The 24,503-nt window shown below is 43.4% G+C and overlaps 1 protein-coding gene across 5 annotated transcripts in view; it reads right to left on the bottom strand.

Moving 5' to 3' along the window:
• MTUS2 (microtubule associated scaffold protein 2) overlaps window positions 1-24,503 on the bottom strand; it is a 279,879-nt gene that overhangs the window by 35,125 nt on the left and 220,251 nt on the right. For all 5 annotated transcript variants that reach the window (XM_084534381.1, XM_084534383.1, XM_084534382.1 and 2 more), the window contains 2 exons: window positions 21,354-21,452; window positions 15,768-15,976 (listed from right to left, as the gene is read on the bottom strand). In XM_084534381.1, the coding sequence (XP_084390507.1) occupies window positions 15,768-15,976; window positions 21,354-21,452 (308 nt within the window). The remainder of the gene's footprint in view (window positions 1-15,767; window positions 15,977-21,353; window positions 21,453-24,503) is intronic.

The following is a 24,503-nucleotide window of genomic DNA, read 5'->3' as shown; positions in this document are numbered from 1 at the left end:
ATCTATGTAGTATTCTGTCAGAGTTTTGTTATTTCTACCAGTGTAGCCTTATATCTATTTTTATAGCAGTAGCTTTTAAGGCCATGGATTAAAATGTACCAGAGAACAATACTTTATTACTGCATTTTCTAGTTCTTCATGTCTGGAGTGGTACAAAATGAGCATTTGCTACAAGTTCCCAATCAACGAGTCCTTGCTGACAAAGAATTCATTCTCCCTCATATGAAATGTCATTTATCCACCAAGACCACAAGGAACAGAAAAAAAAAAGTCTATTTTCATTAAACTCCTCTCCTGCCCTCTGCCCAGGAATACACACTCCGCAGGCTAAATTCCAAACTTCTGAGTAGCTGGAAGCAGATGGCCACTTTCTTAAATCAACTTTGCAGAGAAATATCCCCTTCTTTTCCCAACAAATCATGAATCTCCTCTTCTTTTCTCCACCACTGTGTTATTCTGGCCCAAAGCCAACAACAGCTTCAAGCTGCCCCTTTTTGAAGCTGGGCAAAGCAAGGGACAAGTGATGACATCCTGTGACAGCAATGTCAGTGGCTTCACATGGACCGTGGTTACTCTTACTGGGAAAAAAAGATTCCCCACAGTGTTCTGCTGAGAGGAACACCATGTACTGATAATAATGAGAATACAATATATCAGATGTGAGCTTGGGACTTTTTTATGAGAAGAAAACCTAACTCAGATAATTTTTATAACTCATTTTGAAAACGCATTTTATATGCTAATTTCTCTGTCTCCAGCATCTGTGTACTTATAGCTGTTTTAAAGATGAAATCATAATAAACACTTCTCAAATCACTACTAAAAATCAACCAACCAACCAACCAAGAAACCATCAACAAACACCATCTTCTGAAATTATTTCTATTGTGTGTGAAATGTGGTTGTAGGAAGCAGCATTTGAAAAGCTGTTCTGCATGTAAATCTCATCTTAATATCTACTCTATAAAAGCTTCTGACCTTAAAATCGGTACCTCCCCTCCAGTAAACACATCTGGATATTCCTGTTGCCAATATGCTTTGTAGAATTTAAGGATAAAAAGATGATTTAATCAAATAACATGATCTTTGTATTTCAGGGCACTGTATTTTACAGTTACCATTCTGCAGCTGTAGTTGGTGAAAGCATCCCTTCTACAAAGGCACCTGGCAGTAAACCACAAACATAAAGATGTGGAGTGGTTTCTAGTTCACGGAGCGGTTAGTTCCAATAACTGATTGCCTCTATGGGCAAAACTGTCTGCCTTCCTTCCTTCACATGTTGGAGGTGCACAGCTTCTGCTTCCAGCTGTGGTTCTGCTAAAGAAACCACTTTTTTTCCTCTGCTGGAGGAAAGAGCCCTCTGGTTTGCAGTAGTACCTTTTTATGAAGACACTTCTGCATGGGATTTAAGCCACTTTGTCCTTTTTCACCCACAAAATCAATTGTGCTCTGCAGTCTCTCACAGCAAAGGATTTTTTCCAGCCCTCTCATCTGCCGATTCGTCTTTTCTGTTTCCTCCTCCCTTTTTCATTGTTTCCTGAAGAAGTGTGGGTATTGATGCTAAATATTATACTATCAATCTCCATAGTGCTGAATGTGCAGGTGATATCACACTCTTACTTCTGTTTGCTAGGTCTCTCCTTATTCACCCAAAGGTCTTGACCACTTTCTTAACACTTTCACAGTAGGAATTCATTTGTTTTCCTCTGACACCAGAAACCCTAACTACTCCTGCAGTTACTGCTTTCCAGTTGACACCCATGCCACAGGTCTGTAGGCATGACCTGTATTTTGTGTTTGTATTTATCCATTAAATTCTGGTTGCATTATGATGCATTTCATTTAAACAGTCAAAATCACTCCATACTACTGCCATGTCCAAATAACCTCTCTGAGCCAGGCTCTCCCTGCAGTTGTCCTGTCTCAGGATGATGTGGATGAAGGGATAAAGTCCTGGGTTTTGTTTTGCACAGAGGTGAGTCAGGATCATACAGAAAGAAAACTTCAGGCAGAGTTGGTTTCAGCCTGGGTTTGCTTTGTCACTCACCAAGAAGGAATTGATGGGAATACAAGTATGCCATTTTAATTAATCAAAAGAGTAGCTAGCTTGCAATCTGTGAGTCGAATACACGGCTACCTATCTGCTAAAATTTGTAACAACAATCCATGTGGGATGCAATGGGGATATGAAATTGCATCTGCAAAATTAAAGATCAAATCAGTTTCACTAATAAAGAAAGCACTCCTTTTCTGACACCGTATCTGTACAAAATCTTTTTGAGATGTGGCACATAGTCTTGAAGGGCTTCAAGATGGGAATTGTACTTATAGTCTGCCCAGATTTTTGAGCCTTAGTTTACATTGAAGCAACCTCACATCTGCCAGGAATTTTCAGCAAGAGGGAAAATTCCACTTCGCTGCTGCACAGTCCCTGTTGTGCATCAGCACAAAATGTGTCTGCTGATGGATCTACAGAAGAAGACTTATGATATTTACACTCTCACCTCCTGGGACTGCAGCAGTAATTTTGGAGAGACAGAGAATTAAATCAGCAGAAGTTCCTAACTTAGGAATATGCAGTGGTGAGGGAAGACAGTAAATAATTTCTGAAGTCTTTCTGCAAATGACATTTAAAAATACCTTTGAGGGGAGGTGAGAGAAGACAGAACATTTTTTAATACATAGACCTAGTAACTTCCAATGCTTTGTTTTAACTAAAGACAGGTGAAATTCTGTTTTGCATGCAACGGTAAGTCCATGGGAGAGAACTTCAAACACTATAAACATAATGCGTGGCACCTACACAAATATATGGCATATACTCAACTGTTCCATGTTTATTTTAAAATTAATCACAATCATGTGTTTAGCCACTGCTTTGAGTATGCTATGTTCCTTTACAGGGAATTTACCTGATGCTGTTCAAGAAGCATTCAGACAATGCTTTTAGGTAAATAGTTTAACTCTTAGGTTGATCTCAGCCCTCAGCCTCCTGTCTTATTTTAGCAGTTGTATTCAGTCTATGCAATTATACAACATAGCTCTTGTTTATGCCTCTCCAAACAGAATTCTCTACACTATACATACCTTTATATACCGAGGTCCCTTTTCACAATGTACTAAGCAATCATAAAAAGGCAGAAATGTAGCTTCTCATTCCCTTGCAGATGAGATCAGAGTGGGATAATAAGAATAGTTGTACAGCCTGCTTGCCCTGGAGGGAGCCATCAGCCCAGGGATGCTGACCAGAACATGTACTGCTGCTCAAACCTGCAGCATGTACTGTTCTGTAGGGTACATCGCCGAGGGCAGGCCCACAGCGTGGTGGGATGTCACTGGTCTGGGGTAAATGAAGACAAGCAGTGGAATATCCCTGTCTGTAGGATGGAAACTGTGCTCCTTGTGCTCTCTTCTAGAGCTCATACTGTCAGGCACCACTGCCTGAAGCCCTATCCCTGCATGCCCACTGAAAACTCATGTCTTCCCAGAAAACATTTGAGGCAGCAGAGCAGACTGTAGGTGTGTGCCTGCTGGTTGTGTATCTGTGCCCAGGTACACAAACACGTCTATCTTTCCACACAGATCCCAGAATAAACTGGGCATGTGTTGATCTCTAAGACTTGGTCATCTTGACTGCCCAGTTTTTATTGGGCTATGGCTTATTTAGATGCTAAGCACTTCAGGGCCAGAACATCATCCTTCTACCAGCTTTGTTGCCCTCTTCTGCATGCATTCAGGTAGCTTAACATCCTTTTTACCCAGAACTGCACACAATACTCCAGGTGAGGCCTCACCAACACTACAGTGAGGAATCATCCTTTTGACTGTCTGGCTGTGCTGTGCTCAATGCACTCAAAATGTGGTTTGCCCAGGGCACACTGCTGGCTCACACTGAGCCTGCTGCCACCAGCACCCCCAGGTCCCCTCCTGCCGAGCTGCTCCCCAGCCTCGTCCCCCAGCCTGTGCCTGTGCCTGGCACTGCTCTGTCCCAGGTGCAGCACCCAACCCACAATTTCCCTTGTTTAACTTCATGCCAGTGATGCTTGTCCGGTGCTCCAAGGTATCCAGATCCCTCTGCGAGGCCCCTCATCCCTCCAGAGAGGGACAGAACCTCCTAGTTTAATATCGCCAATGAACTGGCTAAGGAAGCTTTCCTCTCCTGCATCCAGATCAGTGGTAAAAGAACTGAACAGGACCAGCCCATGAAGAGAGCCTTAGGGAGCACTGCGAGTGACCAGCCATCCAGGTGTAGTCCACTCACCACATCTCTTTGAGCTCTGCCACCCAGGCAGCTCATCACCCAGCATAGCATGAACCTGTCCATCTCACAGCTGGACAGTTTGTCCAGACAGATGCTGCGATGGATGGCATTGAAGGCCTTGCTAAAACACAGAAATCTTACATTCACTGCCTTCCCTTCATTTCTTGCACATGCAGCATTGCTATAGAAGGAGATCAAATAAATAAGGCAGGACTTTCCCTTCATGAGCCCATGATGAACTGTGATGGCCAAAAACAAATCAAGGCAGATAGCTGGTTTAGCTGATATTTGTTACAGATAATAAATCATTCCTCTTTACAGTAGGCTGTAAAAACAGTAATGTCACATAAACAAACTATGTATTACACTGCCCATTATTGCCATTATTATGATGCCTATATACGTAATCATTAGACATCCGAATAAATGGAGCCATGCCTCATCAACACTGAGATAATATAAAGCCACTGAACAAAACCTTCTCTGCCTCAGGTCTAAAAATACAAGCAGGGAGAAGGTAGAGGAGACAATGCTGCTGTGCAGCACCCAAGGGCTGGTGAACGTGTCCACCCAAAGCAATCCCTGTTGGGAGCAGAGCCAGACAGAAAGAAAAAGCACAAAGATAATACAATCCATATGTGTATGATGGTACATGGCCCTACCCACACCTTCTTTTTTTCAGTGTGTGTAGCTGTTCTCCTATCTGAGGGCAGGAGACTCGCTAGGATGCTACTCAGAACAGCTCCAAGCAAGGTGCAGCACCAGGCTTAACTCTCTGGTGGTGCCAGAGGTTGTCCCCTTGGGTGACAGGACCAGGAAGGTCCCAGAGGGGACCCTGAGAATAAACAGCACATAAATAGGTGTCAGGTAACTTGGTGGACACTGCTTCTTCTGGGTGAGTAACGTGGTATTTGCTCCCTCTTGAGGCTGACTGTCACCTCCCCTAGGCTTCTGTTCAAAAACTTGGTTTTGAAATTACTTTTGAAAGGTTAATGGGGGCACAGCCTGCCATTTCACAGCAGCTTTACAGGCTGACATTTGGTCCCATCACACACTGAAATCTTCTGAATACGTGCATAAAACAAGAGCTGTGCTAGAATGTTCACCTCTGAAGGGAGGCTCAGCTTTTTTACTCCTGAAGAGAGGATGGGATCCCTCCTACCTAAGCAGTCTCCTCCATAATGCTAATAAGAGTTATGGATTCTTCAGCCGCTCTTCTTTAGTGGAAATTTTGTCCAGCCCCACCAAAATCCCTGAAAAGTATCTACAGACCTTCAGTTGCTAAATGTTTCTGTATATATGCGAATTTTGCACTTATTGATCTATAACCAATTAAAAAGTCTTTGCTCTGCCACATTCTTACTTGAAATCTTGATACGGTGTCTGTGGAGATCAACCAATGAACCAGCCAAAGGAAATGAAAAAAAAGGCAACACCAAAACCAAATCCACAAACAATAATGTTAATACATGAATGCATTAATGTTAATACATTCTGACACAAAGTGCTGATTCAAAGGTGTCAAAGTCTACAGATGCCAGAATCATTGACTATTGTCTTTATTTTTATTTATTTATTTTTATTCTGATGAAACAGGAAAAAATCCTTTGGATGATTTTGGTTTTGACAGCTTGAAGCAACAGCTCCAACAAAGCCTGACCAGCTTCCTACTGGATTGCCTTGGATGGACAACAATGCCTCAGGGCTTTTCTCTGAAACATAAGCCTGATAAGCACAAGCACCCCTGGACTACTGATGGAACTGAGTGGCTGTGGTGCTAGGACCAAGCAGGAAAGAGATCCTCATATTGTCCTCAGACCCAGGAAAAAAAAAAAAAAAAAAAAAAATAAGCTCCCTGTTATGAAACAAAGGCCAAGCCTAAAAAAGAGTTTGGAAAGTGATCAGGTGCTGTGACTCATGGTGTCCGTGTAACCTCAGCTGATGGTACAAGCATCATTTCTTGCAGACAGGATCCTTGACTAAGAATAGACCCTCCAGTGTGAAGTGGAAAAGCAACTACGAATCTCAGAGAATGAAATTTTGGCTGGCTGTGAAAGAGGTATTTAAAATGCATGGGGTTTATGACAGAGACACGCTTCCACTGACTTCTTTGCTAAACTTAACAAGGTGAAAACATTGCGATTTGGGTTTAGCTCTGCCTCCTGCGTGAGCAAAGGCTGCATTACCACTGAAGCCTATTATTCACCATTGCTGTTCACATAACTCCTACTGCACTGCTACATCTCTGAAGCCCACCAGAAGCCAACCACCCTACCTGGAGGCTGCTGTGTTCACAAGATCCACTCTTGACCCTCATTCTGTTCTTTTCCTCTGCATGCAATATAAGATCAAGGCTGCCAAAGATGGCTCTTTACATGGAGATCACTAATATAGTCATAATGGAAAATAAGTTCACCTTTATCTGATGCTTGGCACCCAGCTTAAATGCATTTCTCTTTGAGGACAACATGTAGATAGGGAGATCTTTCATTTTTAATAGAGATTTAAATCCTCTTCAACTTGGTAAACCCATTAGAATGACTGGGGCTATTTCATCTTTTACCTTGAAATTCAGAATAGCTACCTATCACTAACAAAATGCTTCTCCAACCAAGGCATACAAACATAGTCTAATTGTAGGTTATCTCAAAACAAGGCTCACTGTTCAAACGCCAATGACCTGTTGTGTTAGAAGCAAAATTGGTTGCACCACATATAAGCTGCTCAGCAGTTCTTGCCATTGTCTCCAAACCAGTAATTTGGGCTAGCATGTCAAGTATTTATCTCAGGATGAGCTGGAAATTGTTTATTTTCACATCTGTCTCTGAGAGAGAGTTCAAGGAAAAAATACTTATATTTTGTGCCTAGTGGTGTCACAGTGGTAAAAACCTAGCCCTTGTCAGAAGCACTGACTTTCTGGCTTTTAGGGGTAACAATTTCCGAACATTTGCAAAATATGTTAGAATTTGACCCAAAACTAATCCTTAGAAAAGTGCCACTCCTCTTCTCCCTCACTACTATTACATTTTGGATGGATTTCCTCTATTGATCAAGTTCGGTTTTTCCTGGCTTCTGCTGGAGGCAGTCAGAATAACTCAATCTTTTCATTCTGTGTCCCAGAAAAAAAAAAAAAATCCATTTTGGACTCACCCAACTCTAACAGCTTAGGGATATAAATCAAAAACATTTTATTGTAAGACAAACAGAATACTTTGTTTACTTGGGAGAAAAAAAAAATTAGAAAGAAGCTTTGTCTTCATTTAAGGCTTTCTAAACTGATTTTATGTAGAAATGCACAAGATTTGGTATTAAGGGCAGTGAAAAGGTAAGATGCTGCAGGAATAGAAATCTTAAAGAAGATGAATATGCTTCCCCTCCTCATCCCTTGGCTAACTGGATGATGCTCCTGCCCTGACACAGAGTCTGTAGGAAAATCATTCCATTCAGGCTGTCCACCTTTGTGCCAGAGCCTGTCCCTCATTTTCTGCTTGCACAGCACTCACCCGTGCTCAGTGCTCTGCTGCTGGGACTGCAGAGCTGGAGGCTTGCCGCACTGCACCCTCCGGGTCTGCCAGCAAAACCCCAGCTCTCCCCTAGCACAGGATCTAAGAGGTGTTTTAATTTCCCTGTGGCCAGCTGCTAAATGGGGACACCAGGGAACTGCCATCGCATGAGGGCAGTGTGGAGAAAAAAAAATAAATCATAGAATCATAGAATCATAGAATCATAGAATATCCTGAGTTGGAAGGGACCCTTAAGGATCATCAAGTCCAACTCTTGACACCGCACAGGTCTACCCAAAAGTTCAGACCATGTGCCTAAGTTCACAGTCCAATCTCTTCTTAAATTCAGACAGGCTCGGTGCAGTGACCACTTCCCTGGGGAGCCTGTTCCAGTGTGCAACCACCCTCTCTGTGAAGAACCCCCTCCTGACGTCCAGCCTAAATTTCCCCTGCCTCAGCTTAACCCTGTTCCCACGGGTCCTGTCACTAGTGTTAATGGAGAAAAGGTCTCCTGCCTCTTGACAACCCCTTACGAGGAAGTTGTAGACTGTGATGAGGTCTCCCCTCAGCCTCCTCTTCTCCAGGCTGAACAGGCCCAGTGACCTCAGCCGTTCCTCGTACGTCTTCCCCTCCAGGCCTTTCACCATCTTCGTAGCCCTCCTCTGGACACTTTCCAACAGTTTCATGTCCTTTTTATACTGTGGTGCCCAGAACTGCACACAGTACTTGAGGTGAGGCCGCACCAGCGCAGAGTAGAGCGGGACAATCACCTCCCTTGACCTACTAGCGATGCCGTGTTTGATGCACCCCAGGATACGATTGGCCCTCCTGGCTGCCAGGGCACACTGCTGGCTCATATTCAACTTGCTGTCTACCACGACCCCCAGATCCCTCTCTTCTAGGCTGCTCTCCAGCGTCTCATCGCCCAGTCTGTACATGCAGCCAGGGTTTCCCCGTCCCAGGTGCAGGACCCGGCACTTGCTCTTATTGAACTTCATGCAGTTGGTGATCGCCCAGCTCTCCAACCTGTCCAGATCCCTCTGCAAGGCCTTTACACCCTCATTTGAATCCACAACTCCTCCAAGTTTGGTGTCATCAGCAAACTTGCTCAAAATACCCTCTATTCCTACATCCAGATCGTTTATAAAAATATTGAAAAGTACCGGCCCTAAAATGGAGCCTTGAGGGACCCCACTGGTGACCGCCCGCCAGCCTGACGCAGCCCCATTTACCATAACCCTTTGGGCCCTGCCCGTTAGCCAATTGCTCACCCATCGTATGATGTTTTTATTTAGCTGTATGGTGGACATTTTGTCCAGTAGGATCCTATGGGAAACCGTGTCAAAAGCCTTGCTGAAGTCCAAAAAAATCACATCAGCTGGTTTCCCTTGGTCCACCATACGGGTGATCTTATCATAAAAGGAAATCAGGTTAGTTAGGCAGGACCTACCCTTCACAAACCCATGCTGGCTGGGACCAATGACTGCTTTGTCCCCCAGGTGCGCCTCAATAAGTCCGAGAACCAACTTCTCCATGATTTTACCAGGCACTGACGTGAGACTGACAGGCCTGTAATTGCTAGGGTCTTCTTTCTGACCCTTCTTGAAAATCGGCACAACATTTGCCAGCTTCCAGTCTACTGGGACCTCTCCAAATTCCCAGGATCGTTGAAAAATAATTGAAAGAGGTTCCGCGATGACATCCGCCAGCTCTTTCAGCACCCGGGGATGAATCCCATCCGGACCCATGGACTTGTAGGGATCCAGGTGGAGTAGCAAATCCCGCACACGTTCAGGGTCAGTTGGGAGTTTGTCATCCCCACCGTCCCGGCCCTCCAGCTCAGGGCACCCTGGGTCCCGAAGCCCATCATCGGCATTGAAGACAGAGGCAAAGAAGGCGTTAAGCGTCTCTGCTTTGCCTACGTCATCGTCTGTGAGGAGACCTTCCCTATCAAGGAGCGGCCCTATGTATTCTTTAGTTCTCCTTTTTCCATTTACATATCTAAAAAAAACCTTTTTATTTTCTCTCACAGACACAGCCAGCTTCAACTCTAGCTGTGCTTTGGCCACTCGAACTTTCTCCCTACAAACACGAACAGCATCCCTGTATTCTTTCCATGACGCCTGGCCCTCCTTCCAGTAGCGAAACACTCTCTGTTTCCGCCTAATCTCCATTAGAACATTCCTGGTCAGCCACGCTGGCCTCCTGCCCCGCCTGCCTGACTTGCGATATTTAGGAATTGCCTTATCTTGTGCTTCTAGGAGGCATCGCTTAAAGAGTGACCAGCACTGGTGGACATCGAGGCCTTCAATATTTGTGAACTAAATTTTTCACTAAATTCACTAAATATTTGTGAAGCACTCCAAAAATGGGGTGCAACAACTAAAGGACAGCATATGAGGAAAATCATCACTCCACAGTTGGTACAGAGGGTGGTATGGGTAACAAATGAGTCCTCAGGCTGCATAAGTTGTTGATACCCCATCCCTGGAGGTGCTCAAGGCCAGACTGGATGGGGCTTTGGGCAACCTGGTGTGGTGGGAGGTGTCCCTGCCCATGGCAGGGGGTTGGAACTGGGTGGGCTTTAAGGCCCCTTCAAACCCAAACCGTTCTATGATTCTATGATAATGAACAAATAGGATAAGCAAAGTCAGAAACAAGTTCTGCTGTACCTATTTGTAAGGCAGAGTGGGAGGGCTGTGCTGCACCCCATGCAACAGACCCACCCCATGGAGGAGCCCTCCACCACCCTGGATACCCAGGGTACCGTGTTTTGGATGCAGGCATGTACCCAGGGAAGGGGTGTGAGCTGGCTGGAGTGGAGAATAGGATGGGGGATATTAGGTACTGTGAGAAAACAGAAAAAAATGTCCTGCTGAGGGCTCCCAGGCTGGCAGTGAGCAAGCCGGGAGTGGGCCTTGGCAGTGTGTTCTCCCTTTTCCTACGTTTTATCTGTGTGCTCCTGGAGTGTAAAGAGTCCATGGCAAGACTTCTTCCACAATGTGGACTCACTTGCACAAGCTCTTTCATCATTTAAAATGCAGCAATTGGATAATCTCTGCCTCTGAGGTGCCCACCCCCTCCCCCTGGTCTGGCTGGGTTTCCCTGCTCCAGGCTTGTTCCTTATAGATAGATGGCTGAGGAATAGAGAACTGGGCAACTGATAAAAGAAGAGGCAGAAACGTGCTGTGCCAACCATGCCCTAATACCATGGTTTTCTAAGATCCAGTCTTGTGGGGCAAGGAGTAGGAGTGAGTAACTCACCCCCAGAGAAGCAGCAGTGGGCTGCAAGAGCAACGGCATTTGGAGGGGCAGGAAGGGAGCGCAGCAAGCTCATCCCCCTGCCTCAACAGAGCAGGTACAAACTCTGCAGATGAGTTTTAAAATGCTAAAAGCTGATCCTCAAGCAAGCCCAGCTGGAAGCTCATACCACCCCACGCACAGGCACCAACCTCCGGCACCACAGTCTCAAAGGGTTCATTTAGATAAGACATGAAATGCTGCTATCCTATCACTGCAAAGAGCTTTTCACTAGTGGACACAGGTGTCTTGGGGCAGGTGGAGCTGGGGACAGACCAGAATTATTGCTTGCCAACTTCCTAGCCAAGCCAGCAGCAAGCCTCAGAGTACTGTGGATATCCTACACTGCTCCAGGACAGCATGGCCTGCTCGGCTTGTCCCCTGCAAAACAGAAGGAAAAAAGTGCAGGGAAGCTCTTGGCTTCTCCCTCTGCCCTCAGTGGCTTTTTCACAGACACTGCTATGACAACTAGTGCATATTTTGGTTTTGGGGTAGCAGAATGTGTTTCCTTGGGAAGTGATGGGGTAGTTACATGACTCTGGTTGGTGTATTGTCTATTCACAGGACAGAAACATCACTCTTAAAAATACACATATTTGAATGGGCAAAAAACTTTTCCTTGTCCTTCCTAGGACTAGGACCAGTGTCCTAGTGTACCAGAGATATGAAATCGTGTTTTTTTTTTTTTTTTTTTTTTTTTTTTTTTTTTTTTTTCCCCACCTGTTTATGTCCAGAAGGATTTAACCTCCAGGATCTGTCACTTTGGGCTACTCTCCTTTAGGTGGCACTGTTACCACTTCCAAGAGGGACAGCTGCTGGGCGTGCTGCTGAACAGGGCTGAAGCTGGGCCAGGACCTTCATTATCACTGGGCTAATAATGAGCCAGAGCAGGTCAGGAGGGACCCAAGACAGCAGGGCTGCTCGTGATACTTGCTCTGAAGAGTCTTCATGGTATCACTTCAGTTTCCACCAGGCAGTTTTCACTTTGGAGTATCTCTCACAGCATAAACTCAGTGTACGCCTCTTCAGATTAAGTTTGAAGTAGTTCTCAAAGTCAACAAGGAGTTATGTGTGCATATCTGAAGGCCTGAACTAATTATTCTTCTAATTAAGTAATAGTTAAAAACAGCTGTCCGTAGGCACTGCAATCATTACTTTTCATAGATAGCTGAATGCCTGTGTCAGAACCACTGCTTTCATTTTTTTGTCCACTGCCTGAGTCACCATCTGCTTTGATTGCCCAGGCTTTTCCCCAGAATAGCAAATTGGTCTCGCTGACATTTAATGGATCTGTATGAAGTTCTGCTACACGCTGTGCACTCCTCTATGCCCATTAAATTAATCTCGCCTGTTAAATTTTCAGTTGAGAAGGAGAGATGGTTAGAGGATACAATTCAGCGTGGTCTGGAAGAGCCGGAAAACAATCCAACAAAATCGAGGCAAAATGGTCAGGCAACCTTGAGGGTGCTACAGCAAGTGCTGAAAATTGGGAAGTGCTCAAAGAAACTGCCAGTGTGGCCCAACACTCTTTACTACATCTTGACACTCTTTCTCCCATGGCTAAAGATGCTTAGTGGACTTTGCAAACACTCATTTGGGGGAAAACTGTGGTGGCACCAGTAAGAGCAGATCAAATCCTGCATAAAAGTCTGTGTAAGGCTCTTTGTTCACATCTGGAAGACTGTGCAAGAGCCACCTCTGTGCATGGGCACAGCTCAGTCCCTCTGACTGCACTGAGGAGCTGACATTGAGAAATCTTTTAAAGAACATTGGTGTTTCCCCCAGCTTTGGAGACAGAACAGAAACAGCATAAGCAAGACAAGACTATCACGGGCATGGGGACATCCCTACCTGTGTGCAAAACACCAGTCCTCGGGTGGGCTTTTAAGACTCAGTCCAGTCCTCATGGCCTGGGAGAGGACTTTCCAACAGAAATTAACCTCCAATACAGAGAATAACCTCTGTTTTAGAGATTTTTGTGTGGTGCAAGGAGACAGAGACATACCAAGATCAGGCTATAGGTGACTTTCAGCCCAAGAAGGTTCCCTAGCACTGAAGTAGGATTGGGCCCTCTGTTTACTTAGCAGTACAGAGCTGTCGCTTGAACAAACCAACCCCAAACTTCTCTGGAGTAAGGCTCCACCTCATTCCTGAATGCATGTTATCCCCTTGCCAAACTGCAGTCCTACTCAGACCTCAATCATTCTGCCTGTAGGCGTCTCAGAAACAAACACACACAATTTTTATTATTTTCATAATGGAAAAAAAAAAAAAAGTTTCTTCTTTTTCCATGCTGCCCTAACTCAAAGCCAGCCAAAGATATTTTGTTCAAGTTTTCAGACAATAATGCCATCTCAGAAGATGTCTACAGATCATATTTTCGAATGCCACTCACAGACTTGGAAGCCTGTGTCTATGTTGCAAGGCAATGGACTGTGCAGTTATGCAATTACTTGAGTAGTCCCAGATCATCCCAACACAAGTACGCTCTCAAGCACTGAAATAAAAACAGAGCAGCCTTTAGGCTTCCCTGGAGCTCTCAACTGAGACGGGCAAGTACCTCAATTATGAATTCAGATCTTTGGTGCTGCTAATAGCCTTCTGGAAGTGCCCACTTGCCTCCTTTCCCTAAAAATGAAGCCTAAAGCACCTGTCCTCCTAATGTGGGTACCAGACCTAAGTGCCTAAAGGATAACAACCATTGGGCTTGTGTGTGCTCATCACCCATGGAAGCTGGAGTGTCTTTGACTGGAAGAGGTCCACGTTACACAGCTCCCAGCAGCCAGGGCGGCTCCTCTGGGGCTGGATCAAATGCCCTGCATTGCACTGGACAGTGATGTGCAGATGTATATATATACCATATATATACCCCATATATATACTCCAGGATGGCCAGGCAAGCCCAAAAAAGACTGATGTGTGGGCTGAACAAGTAAGCAAGTCCAATAGTAGGTTTGGAAAAAAAATCTACATCCCATTCTTGCCAAGCCTGAAGGTGCTTATTTTTCATAGGTATCTCTTTTTTTTTTTTTTAATAAATTTACTATTACAATTTTTTTAAACCTCCAAGACCCCCAATGTACTGCTCTTCACAGTAATGCTGCACTCAGAGCAGTATTACTGTGAAGCCCCAGCTGGCCTGGTTCTGATAGTGCAGAGGAGCTGGGGAGATGAGGCACAGCTCTGTCTGGCCAGGACTTGGAGAGGACTCTATTAAATAAAGTCCCCTGACACAGTCACTTGAGGAGGCATTCTCAGGACAGATCTAACACACTCCAACAGGATGAGTCTGAAAACTCAGCTGCAGCAGCTGTTCTGATTTAAAACACATCCAGAGGAGACGAAAGAGATATGCCCAAACTTTCAGAATTCCTTCAGCAAAGTGTGAATGATGCATGAGATGAAAAATCTCTCCCCAGTGGACAATGCACAGACAAAGCCATGCAGACACTGCTGTGTCCTTTCATTCATTTATTTATTTATTTTTATTATTTATTATTTTATTTTCCTCTGCTTTAATCAAGGACACTCCACAGTCAGCTGGAAAAAAAAAAAAAAAAAAAAGGCTCTACAAATGCCCATCAGGCCCAGAAATGTCAAGACTAAAGAAAAATAGAGGGGAAAAAAATCCCTTGAGAAGGTATGTAAAATATTTAGAACTTTTTTAAAATCCTGTTTTTTTTGTTTTTTTTTTTTTTTTTTTTTCAGTTCAGTCAAGCTCCCCCCAGCAAGATCAGCTCCTACTTAGGGAAAAGTGTGAACCATGGTATTTGTTCAAAGGTAATATTTCCCACTAATATAATACAATACAAAACAGAAACAAAACTGAATAAAGTGGTTCAGAATTTATGAAGACTGAAGCTCAGTTTTTTTTTTCTTCTCTCCTTACATAATATTGTAAGTTTACTTGTTTCTTCCAAAAGTAGGCAAAGAGTCAATCAAGGACATTATCAAAACCTTGGGTCCTACTGCTGGTGGTTATCTGCCAGTTGGGACAACTGCTTAACCTGAGGTGGTACTGAATAGATGGGCATCAGGTGAACCAGGTCCAGACCAAAACAAATAATACCTGTGATTCCTTCATAGTCACTGTGGCCATCTGTCAAACTTCAGTCATTCTTTATTGGATTTAGTGAACAAATAAGCTTCTCTAGTTATTGACAACATTTTCTATACGTGCTAAATGTAGTCTCCTAAATACTGAAGTAATGCTACTCCTGCTTTGGAAACCTTTGTAACAGTGACCATTCTGCCTGATCTGTGGTGAGCAGGAACTGTAGATAAGTACTTTGAGAAAGCAGATCTTTTCCTTCATCCATCACTTTTTGTTGACTAAATGCATGGATTATTTTTGCATTTGTTTGCAAGTGTCAATATCTCAGTTACATCCCCTATTCCTGCTATAAATTGGGGACTGGGAATTTTAAATTGCTATGTCTGCTGCATCCATAAAAACTTTCTGAAAGTCCTTCCTGCTTGTAACAAAATCTTCAGTTGCAATTCTTTCTCTTCCAGGTTCCTGAACTTTTATTCTTAAACACATGGTATCAAATGTATTTCCCTCCTCATAGTAACAATTGCAAAGAAATTACAGGCTTTGCTTCCAAGAACAGGATTTCAATGACTATGAAATACATTTGGGCAAGGGACTGATATAAAGGCAAAGTATCTTTACAATGCTAAAAAGTACCCGTTGCACCTACCTGCCTGAAAAAGTGCTGTGTTGTTATCGCGAAGACATCAAACCCACAGCTGGCCCTTTTAAGCTCATCTCGAATATTGCTTAATTGCCGGGACTGCTCATCGCACTTTTCCCTCAGTCTCTGGATGAACTGCTTTTCTGCATCTCGACTCTCTCCTGGTTTAGGGGAGCATCCGTTCTTTGGGGTGGTTGACCTTTGCTTGGGATGTCCTACAAAAGAGAGAAGGAAGGATAATCAAGGTCAGTTACTTTATGGGTATGGACATAATCTTTATGTGTATCTAAAGCCTTTGGGAATCAGTCCTGCAAAATAAAAACATCTGTAGCATTCACGTAGATGGGTAATGATTTCCAAAAAAAGAAAAAAAGAAGAAGAAGAAAAAAAAAAAAACGAGCACAGCGAAATATGTTTCCCTAGAGGCTAAAGCTCAAAGCTTTTTAAGTCATTTCACCTCAGGATATGAGCCTGAAGGTCTGCTAAGAGTTGAGGAGAGTTCTCCTCATTGTGTCTTACTGAGAACTGAGGTTGTTAGAGTCAGGGTTCAGCTCACCCATGTTAGACATCTGCAGAAACCGAGGCTTGCCTCTTGATGTGTGATGCCAGATTCACCTCAAAGTCAATTCCAGAAAAGTGCACATGTAGGTTGAGAGATTCACCTCATCCTACTGTGGATGTGGAAAGAACTCATATGACCTTTACACTCTACACATGGTTTCTTTGGCCACTTGAACTCCAAGTGTGGAGCAATCAGCTCTGCACTGACTCACCATCCATGAGGGCCAAACCCACAGATTCTTACCAAAGCCCTTGGTGCTTGAAAGAGGACCATGAAATAACAGTACTTGAGAGGGTCTGTATATGGGAAAGCAAATCTGGTAGCAAGAAAAAAGATAGGTTCTGGCCTCACATAGGGATAGGGTGCCCCAGGAAGGTGCTAAAGCGAGCTTTGTCTCTCCTTTCTGTCTCTGGTGTAAGCTAGAGCCATAAAGAGGCCTGTGTGAAATTTTATCACCATTTGGTAGCTCAGTAAGGACACTGGCTATCTTATACCAGAAGGCCGTGCTCCTTTTAGCAAAATCAGAGCAGTCAAGGCAGCATGAGCTGAATTTGTACATTTTTGCATATCCATATTTGTCAGCAAATTCTGGGTACAGCCATTGTTTCAGTACCAAGCTACAGGTATGTTAGACTCCAGGCAGAGACAATAAAATGTAGAACTCAAACTTTACAGTCATGTCCTCTCTTTCTGGACTTGTCTACACTGAGAATGTAGCATTTTCTTTTGCTACCACACTTGGAATTGCTAGGGAAGATGACTAATTGAACAAAACCCCATAAAACCTTCACTTAGTGTAGCTGTCTTCATGGAGACACCAAGTGGTGGTAGGGATCACAGCACTGTGTGTGCTTGCTCTTGATAAACTGCTAGAGTGAAGTGAGATTTTTATCCTAAATTCATATCCTGCTTGAGATAACTATCCATTTCTCTGGAGGTTAATACCTGGTTATGAGGATGAAGCAAGAAAGGGCAGTACATCAGGTTGCTCAAGCCATTACTTGGCCATCGTATTTTGTCTTTATCTTAGCTTTCTGAGAAGCCTCCCCTGAAAACATTTAGGGTTAGCTGGGCAACACCTTTGCACAGCTTACTCTGCCTTCTTACTACTCTCAGTTTCACATCAGCTGATGCTTTTTAACTCTTTCCTGAATACTGCTCAGGAATCTATGGTTCTCTTCCTTGGTTTCTCCCACTAGTCTCAAGCTTTTAACCCAGGAGCTAGAAAGAAAGTAAAGAAAGAAAGTTTTTTTCTAGTAAGAAAAAGTGAGAAAATAGAGTCAGACTCCTTGTTTTCAGGTGTTACTAGAGGTGCTTTGTCACAGTAATGCCCCAAGAGTGTATTCCTACCATTTCTGATCTGTTCCCAGTTTACATGGAGCCACTGGGAGCATATACTCCAACCTGCTCAACTATGTTCTTGCTCCAGGCTAAACTTACAGGGAGCCAGCCCCAGCAGAGATGCTCCCTCATGTCTTCAAGTATCTCATGCTGCTGCTGCAAAGACACACAGCTACAAAACAGACTTTAAAACTCGCTGTGCCCATGACCCATATTTGCAAAGAGGAATACCAGGTTTTGCAACATGTCAAGATTAACTTCATGATGTTGCAAGACCCAAATAACACAATAGAGGATGTCAAAGAGGACTTCCTGGCATTAAGAATCAGCAAAGTCATTGCTCTCTATTTTCATGTCAATTTAAGCCTGTTCACTCTTTCTCTCTCTCTCTCTCTTTTCCTTCCTTCCCTCCTCTCTCTTTCTATTTTCTCTCTCCTCTCCTCTCCTCTCCTCTCCTCTCCTCTCCTCTCCTCTCCTCTCCTCTCCTCTCCTCTCCTCTCCTCTCCTCTCCTCTCCTCTCCTCTCCTCTCCTCTCCTCTCCTCTCCTCTCCTCTCCTCTCCTCTCCTCTCCTCTCCTCTCCTCTCCTCTCCTCTCCTCTCCTCTCCTCTCCTCTCCTCTCCTCTCCTCTCCTCTCCTCTCCCTCCCTTCCTCTTGTTCTTCCCTTCTTTCCTTCCTTCTCTCTTTCCATCTCTGTTTCTCTTTTTCTCTCTTTCTCTGTTTTTCTCTCCCTCTCTCTTTCTCTTTTTCCAATAATGATATTTTCTTACAGATTCTTTCATTTTAGGCTTTCATTAGGGGCTGTCCATTTCATAAAGGGGCTCTTAACTTGATCATAGGTATTAGCACAAAATAAGCCATTTGTAAAAACAACAGCCATAAATATCTGTCTTTTTAGTATAAAAATCTTTGTTTGTTTAGGCAGCATTGTGCTGTTACAAGAGAAGCCACAGATAGGAGTGTAGGAGGAAGCCCTTGAAATCAGTCCAATTTTAATTAAAAAAGGAACACAACAATGGGATAAAACCCATTGTTTTATTTTATATCTTTCTAGCTTTCCTGTTCAGTGGAAGATTTCAAGTGCATATCTCCATGTTGTCCTTGTCAGTATTATAAGCTGTCCTTTTAAATTAAACTGTAATATTCTCCTCAGGGATAAATCTGAATTTCTCAGTTCATTTGGGCCCGAAAAGCAGCTTACTAAGCTTATTCTACCACTGATGTTTCTCTTCTGTTGCTCTGCACAAAACAGGGTGTATGTTAATGATGCTGGCCCTGATCCTGAATGTCCTTTGTGCTGGTGGTGGGACCAGGGGAACAGATCCACTGTTCATTAAAATAACGGAATGCCTTTGATCTGCTTCAGAACTCCCAGGTCTTTTTTTTTACCTGAGCATTTGAATTAAGGTGTCATAACAGGTAGACAGTCATAATTAACTCAGTCCATGAGGACTTATGTGGGGCATGCAATTTATTTGCCTCTCCGTTGTCCAACTTGCAAAATTTTGGTAAGGAAAGAATATTACTTTGAGAGTATTGGTGAGTTTTGATGTCACTGCAGCATGACAGATATCAGACTAGATGTCACGTTCCTGCAACGGAGAGGAGGGAGACCATCTGCATCTGTGTACACCTGTGTCCATACACAGATATCAGGAATAGTATTGTATCAATAGATAAACTTAAGATCCTTACAAGACTGCATTTCAAAACTCCTTTGCTAGTCTAGGAGGACTGAACCAAATTAGATCCGAGGCTAAAAAAAAAAAATAATCATATTCAATCCTTCTGTAACAGGGCTAGTATGTCAGCCAAAAATAGTGCTGATGATCAGGAATTGCATATGAGCAGGCCAATATCAGGGTCAACAGTCTAGAAATGGCACTCAGAAATATTAGAACCTATTTCATGGCCACCTATAGCTGTGCTGGAGATGCCTGTGGAAGCCATTCCTGTCACAATGTATAAATGCTGCATGGATTAGTGACCCTGGTGGGGGAAGACTGCACTGCCCCTTAGCTTTTCCTGTACTTGCTCTTTGTCCTGTTTAATGGTTTCTTTGATTATTTTGTGAAACTGTTGAATAGGTGAAAAGATTCTCTTTATTGCTTTGTTATTGCTGTTATCCAAAGAATGCTCAAGGCAGCTGTAAAGAAAATAAATGAACATGAGGTTTATTTTCTTATTTGATCCTTACAGTGCTAGAGAATTTTAGGCCAGAATTTCAGACAATCAAACTTACAAAATCCTAAATGAATCTGATGGAGAGAGGGCAGGTACTCAACCTCCCAGGTACCCAACTCCCATAAAAGTTTACTTTGAAGGTTTGATGCAAAAACATCATGAATAGGAAATGCCAAATCCTAAGCCTTAAAAATCAGTCAACCAATGAAAATTTCAGCTTCTTTAAAACCCAGCAAGTCCACCATACAAATATGCTTGTGTTTCATTTTGCTTTCTAATTCTAGTGGAAGCAAACCAGCTTTGCTGTAGCATGCTTCTACAGCCACAGTCAGTGCTGGTTCTTAAACTGGATTCCCACTGTTATAAACATTGGTGAGCTGCTAGTCTGGCACTCTCTGCAGTAATTTTTTTCTTTGAGTCTCTCTTAATGACCTCACCAGATCCAAAATAGCCTGAAAATTATACAGTTCAGAGGACAGCATCAAGTTCACCTTTCTCCCTAGCTCCCAAGTAAGGAAAATTTTGAGTCTTGTTGGTGTCTAGGAAGGTTAAATTTAAGTTTCCTTTTTTATTTTGTTGGTTGGGAAGTAGAATAGCCATTGAGTTCAGTAAAAATGAGGAGACTCTTGATGCAAGTTACAGGAGCTGAAAAGCTGCTTTACATGTTTTACTCTTTACTGTCAAATGAAGAAACATGGAGTTCTACTCCCCATATTTATTATTCAAGTATCACACTGATACATATATGATATTTAAATTATTTAAGTACAGTTGGAAAAATGATTTAATGGATTAGAAGAGAGCAAGCACAACAAAATAGTTGGTACTATTGACACTCGTTTCAGAAACATTTAAAATCAGTCAAAAGGCCAGCCTTACAAAAGTCTTCAGGTCCCTTATATATTTCGTAATGTGCATAAGTAGACATAAATAGAAATAAGTTCTCTTCATTTTAGTACCTAAACAACAGCATTTTTTAGAAATACTGTAGCCATGTGTTTGCATCTAATATTAAGGGGTAAATTGACAATGCCCCAATAGCAGTCTGGAGCTCATTTCTATAGATGATCTCTTTCCTAATTATGCATGGAAATAATGCACAAAATACATTGCTTCTGCACAACAGTGACAGTAGATTCAAAGAAAAACACTATCACTTCAAGTAATCATTTAAAGTGTCTTTTGTTTCACTATATCTGTTCTCTTTTTAAATAAGAAAATTATAGTGATACAAGAAATGTCCCTATGCCCTTAAACATGTAATAGCAACAACTCTTTGTTTTGAAAGAGAGATGATTGCAAGGTGGTAACAAAGAAAACATAAAGCTATTCAGCTCATGCATTGCTATGAAAAAGCCTGCTGTACTCACAGCCAGCTCAATGAACCTTGGACATAATCAATCTTCACTCAACAATAGTAGGTCCCAGATTTCAGTGTATTAACTAGAGATGCAAAGTCGGCAACTTTAAATCTTCCCTGAAAGAGTGCTTTTGGGTTCATAAATACCTGGTGAATGGAGCTTGGTGGCTGTTACTGCTGATCGCTTAGGGGATGAGACAGCTGGTCTGCTAGCATCCTGATCTTTTTGTACTTCTTTCTTCACGCCTGTTTCAGAAAAAAAAAAAAAAAAAAAAAGGTAGAAAGAAACCCATTTTTATAATTCAGTTTGTAATTGCAGAGAACTATTTCACTAAGATACATATCAGGATGGCAAAATACAAATATTTCACCAAAATACATACTGGCATTTGCATGGAGAGAATGATGCTACTCCTGTGTTGGATACCAACTTGTCACTTCTGCAAGCATGACTGCGTGCATGTGGCTGAGCTGACATGCATGGCAATGGAGAAGGGCAGAAGAAGGCCTTACAAACTACCTTGGTTCTTTGGCCATCTGCACAGTGACCCATTAAGGCACAAACAGCTACACAGGTAGCCCATCCTAGCTGTTCTGGGCTCTGTGTCCTGTCTCTAACCTTCTGTGCATCCTCAGCCATTCTGGGCTGAAAGAGAAGCTGAGTAGGACTGTGCAGAGCTGTCTTCAGTCACCTGCCTCTTCTGTAGGGCACTGCTCTATCCACTTTTTCCCTAGAGGTCACCCTTCCCAGTTAGAAAGTGCCTTTCATAGTGATTAGCTTTGCCAAGAAGATCTCCTACAGGCAAGAGATGAGCTCCTGCAGAGCCAGAAGCAGGCAGGAGGTGTCAGGGCTCTGCTGGATGTGGTGCCCCAGGCAGGAGAGTCGCTGTCTGAAGAGGAACAGAGAGGTGCAACACACCCAGTGCACAAACCTAAAGCACACTGTGCCAATGCAGGACACAACAGGACCACACGATTGCCCTGCTGTCCACAAGGCTGAACCAGCACCTGGTCTGTGTTCACCTGTGACCCAGGCACGTGCCAGGCTGCCTGCCCTCCTTCTTCTCCTCTCTGTGACTCTCCAGATTACTCCTGACCTCTGCCTTTCTCCTTTCTCCTGCAGCCACTCATCCTTCCCACTGACAACGTGATGCCCCAGGGCTGTCTTGGGTTACGATCTCCAGAAACTTTGTGCGAGCTTTTTCCTTTGCTTTTGCAGTGGGAGATTCCTTGGTTACAGGCTCAGGATGGTCTGTTGGTTGTTCAAGCTCTGCAGTCAGAGCAGCCACACAAGCTCAGCTTGCCCTTTCTGCCCACACAACTGCCACAAAAGTAGCCGTGGGGACTATGCTGAGTGTGTAAATGCAAAAACCCTGCCCTGCTGTTTTACCCATGGTGTGACTGTCACAGCCACAGGATTTCAAGCAGAAAACACTCCCAAGGAATTAAGAATGAACAACAAGAAGAAGCTAATCCCTCAGACATTAATGTATTTTCCTGTTTGCTTTCCTTTTTAACAGTTAGTGCTTGTTGGGGGTTGCACAGTTTGCAGGACTGTGTGGCAGCCCCTGGATTCAGAGGAAAAGCAGAGTGTTTTTTGTTTGTTTGTTTTGTTTTGTTTTTTGTTTTTGTTTTGTTTTGTTTTGTTTTGTTTTCAAGAAGGAAAAACGTTTCCCTTATTAGCTTTCACATCTCTCATGAGTACCTTCACAGAAGTCTTGTAGGAAAATGACCCACTGAAGCTGAAGTATCTGAAGCAGGAAAAGAAAAACATATTTTCTTTGTGCTGTCTAAAGAAAACACCAGTCCAAAAACTAACAGTGTCTTGCATTTTGCTCAATACAAATGTGCTCTGGCTATTTCAATAGTGGAGAAAAGTGGTAATTTTATATGGGGATCATAACTTTCAGGGACACTTGCTGGATGACTAGCTTTCTCCCATCTGTAAAGCCACAGTTGGTCACAACTGCAGTATCAGGCTTATCTTTGATGCCTTAAAACCCTTCCACATCTGCCTGGGTCAGGACTTGCAAGCAGCGAGCTGCAGATGCAGCATTCGCCACGCACCACAAGCTGTGTGGTTCATGTTTTCTAGCACTGTCTCAGCATTTCCTTGTGGAGCATGCCTGGGAAGAGCACAGGTACAGAGACAAGCCCTGAGTCCAACTGTATTTACGAGAAGATGGCACAGGAGGAGGTCTAACACCCTCTCTGACTTCATCCCACCCTTAGCAGGCAAATCGCCCCATCAGTCATCACTAGCTGGTAAAGACTGAACTCTTCATACTTTGGTCCATCTCCTTTTTCTCTGCTGTTTCTAAATTGGAGATGTTGAGGCTGCAATTCTTGTTTGTGATGAATACTTTCTGCAGCAAAGTGACTGAGGACATAAATTTCCCACATCTGCCACCTGCTACACTGCACTTTACTACAGAGCAGGACATAAAACAAGCTTATGGTGCCATGTCATTACTAAGGACTGAGTGAAAGCAACATGAGATGGGAGTTGTGAGACAAAAACAGAGCTTGCTTTATAAGACATAGTTTATAAGGTTTTAGATTTGAGCATTACTTTTTCCAAGGCAGTAAGGTCTTGGTTTTATTGTGGTTTTCAGAATAAGAATATGGTGTGTAAACGGGCCATGCACCAAGATCCTCTGTAAATTTTTCTACAGCAAATGTCACGCGCATACAGTGGTAGAATCATAGCAGAAGTATGTTTTCCTCATGTTTTCAGTGGTAACAAGGGGCATATAAATGCTTAACTACTTCTGGTTTTGAGAAGTTTTGAATGAGGAACACCTGGGGAATTAGTTCAGGCTCTTAACCTTAATCACAAAGCAAAGAACAACAATTCCCTAATTAGAGCTCAGATGAAAAAAAACAAAACAAACAAAAAACACAGAGAAAAGCAGTAAAAAAGCCCTGAGAGCTCCGTCACTCTGCAGAGGGCAATGTGAGGTGTGTTCATGGCCAGAGCCATGCATGGATGGTGGTGCCCGTCAGGGCCTGCTGCACAGGACAGATCAGCAGAGTGAGCCTCAAGCAGGTTGTGACAAAGAGGCAAGTAAATATCTTGGCAAGGATGGGAGAGAAGGGTTAATAACAAAGGGGGTAAATGGAGATAACTGCCCTCTATCAGTTTGTAAGCTTATTTGTGTTTTCTTTCCCAAGCTGAAGCATCCTGCCTGTTGCTCTATGACCCTCCTTAGCAGGGAGGGTTTTAGGAAGTGTGCAGAAGGCAAAAGACAGGACAGTCCCCAGGAGCAAAATGCTATTGCTCTGCTAAACTCACCA

This window comes from Aythya ferina, assembly GCF_964211825.1.
Source record: "Aythya ferina genome assembly, chromosome: 1".
In the NCBI taxonomy this organism is placed as follows: Eukaryota; Metazoa; Chordata; class Aves; order Anseriformes; family Anatidae; genus Aythya; species Aythya ferina.
This window is presented reverse-complemented; position numbering and strand designations above follow the sequence as displayed.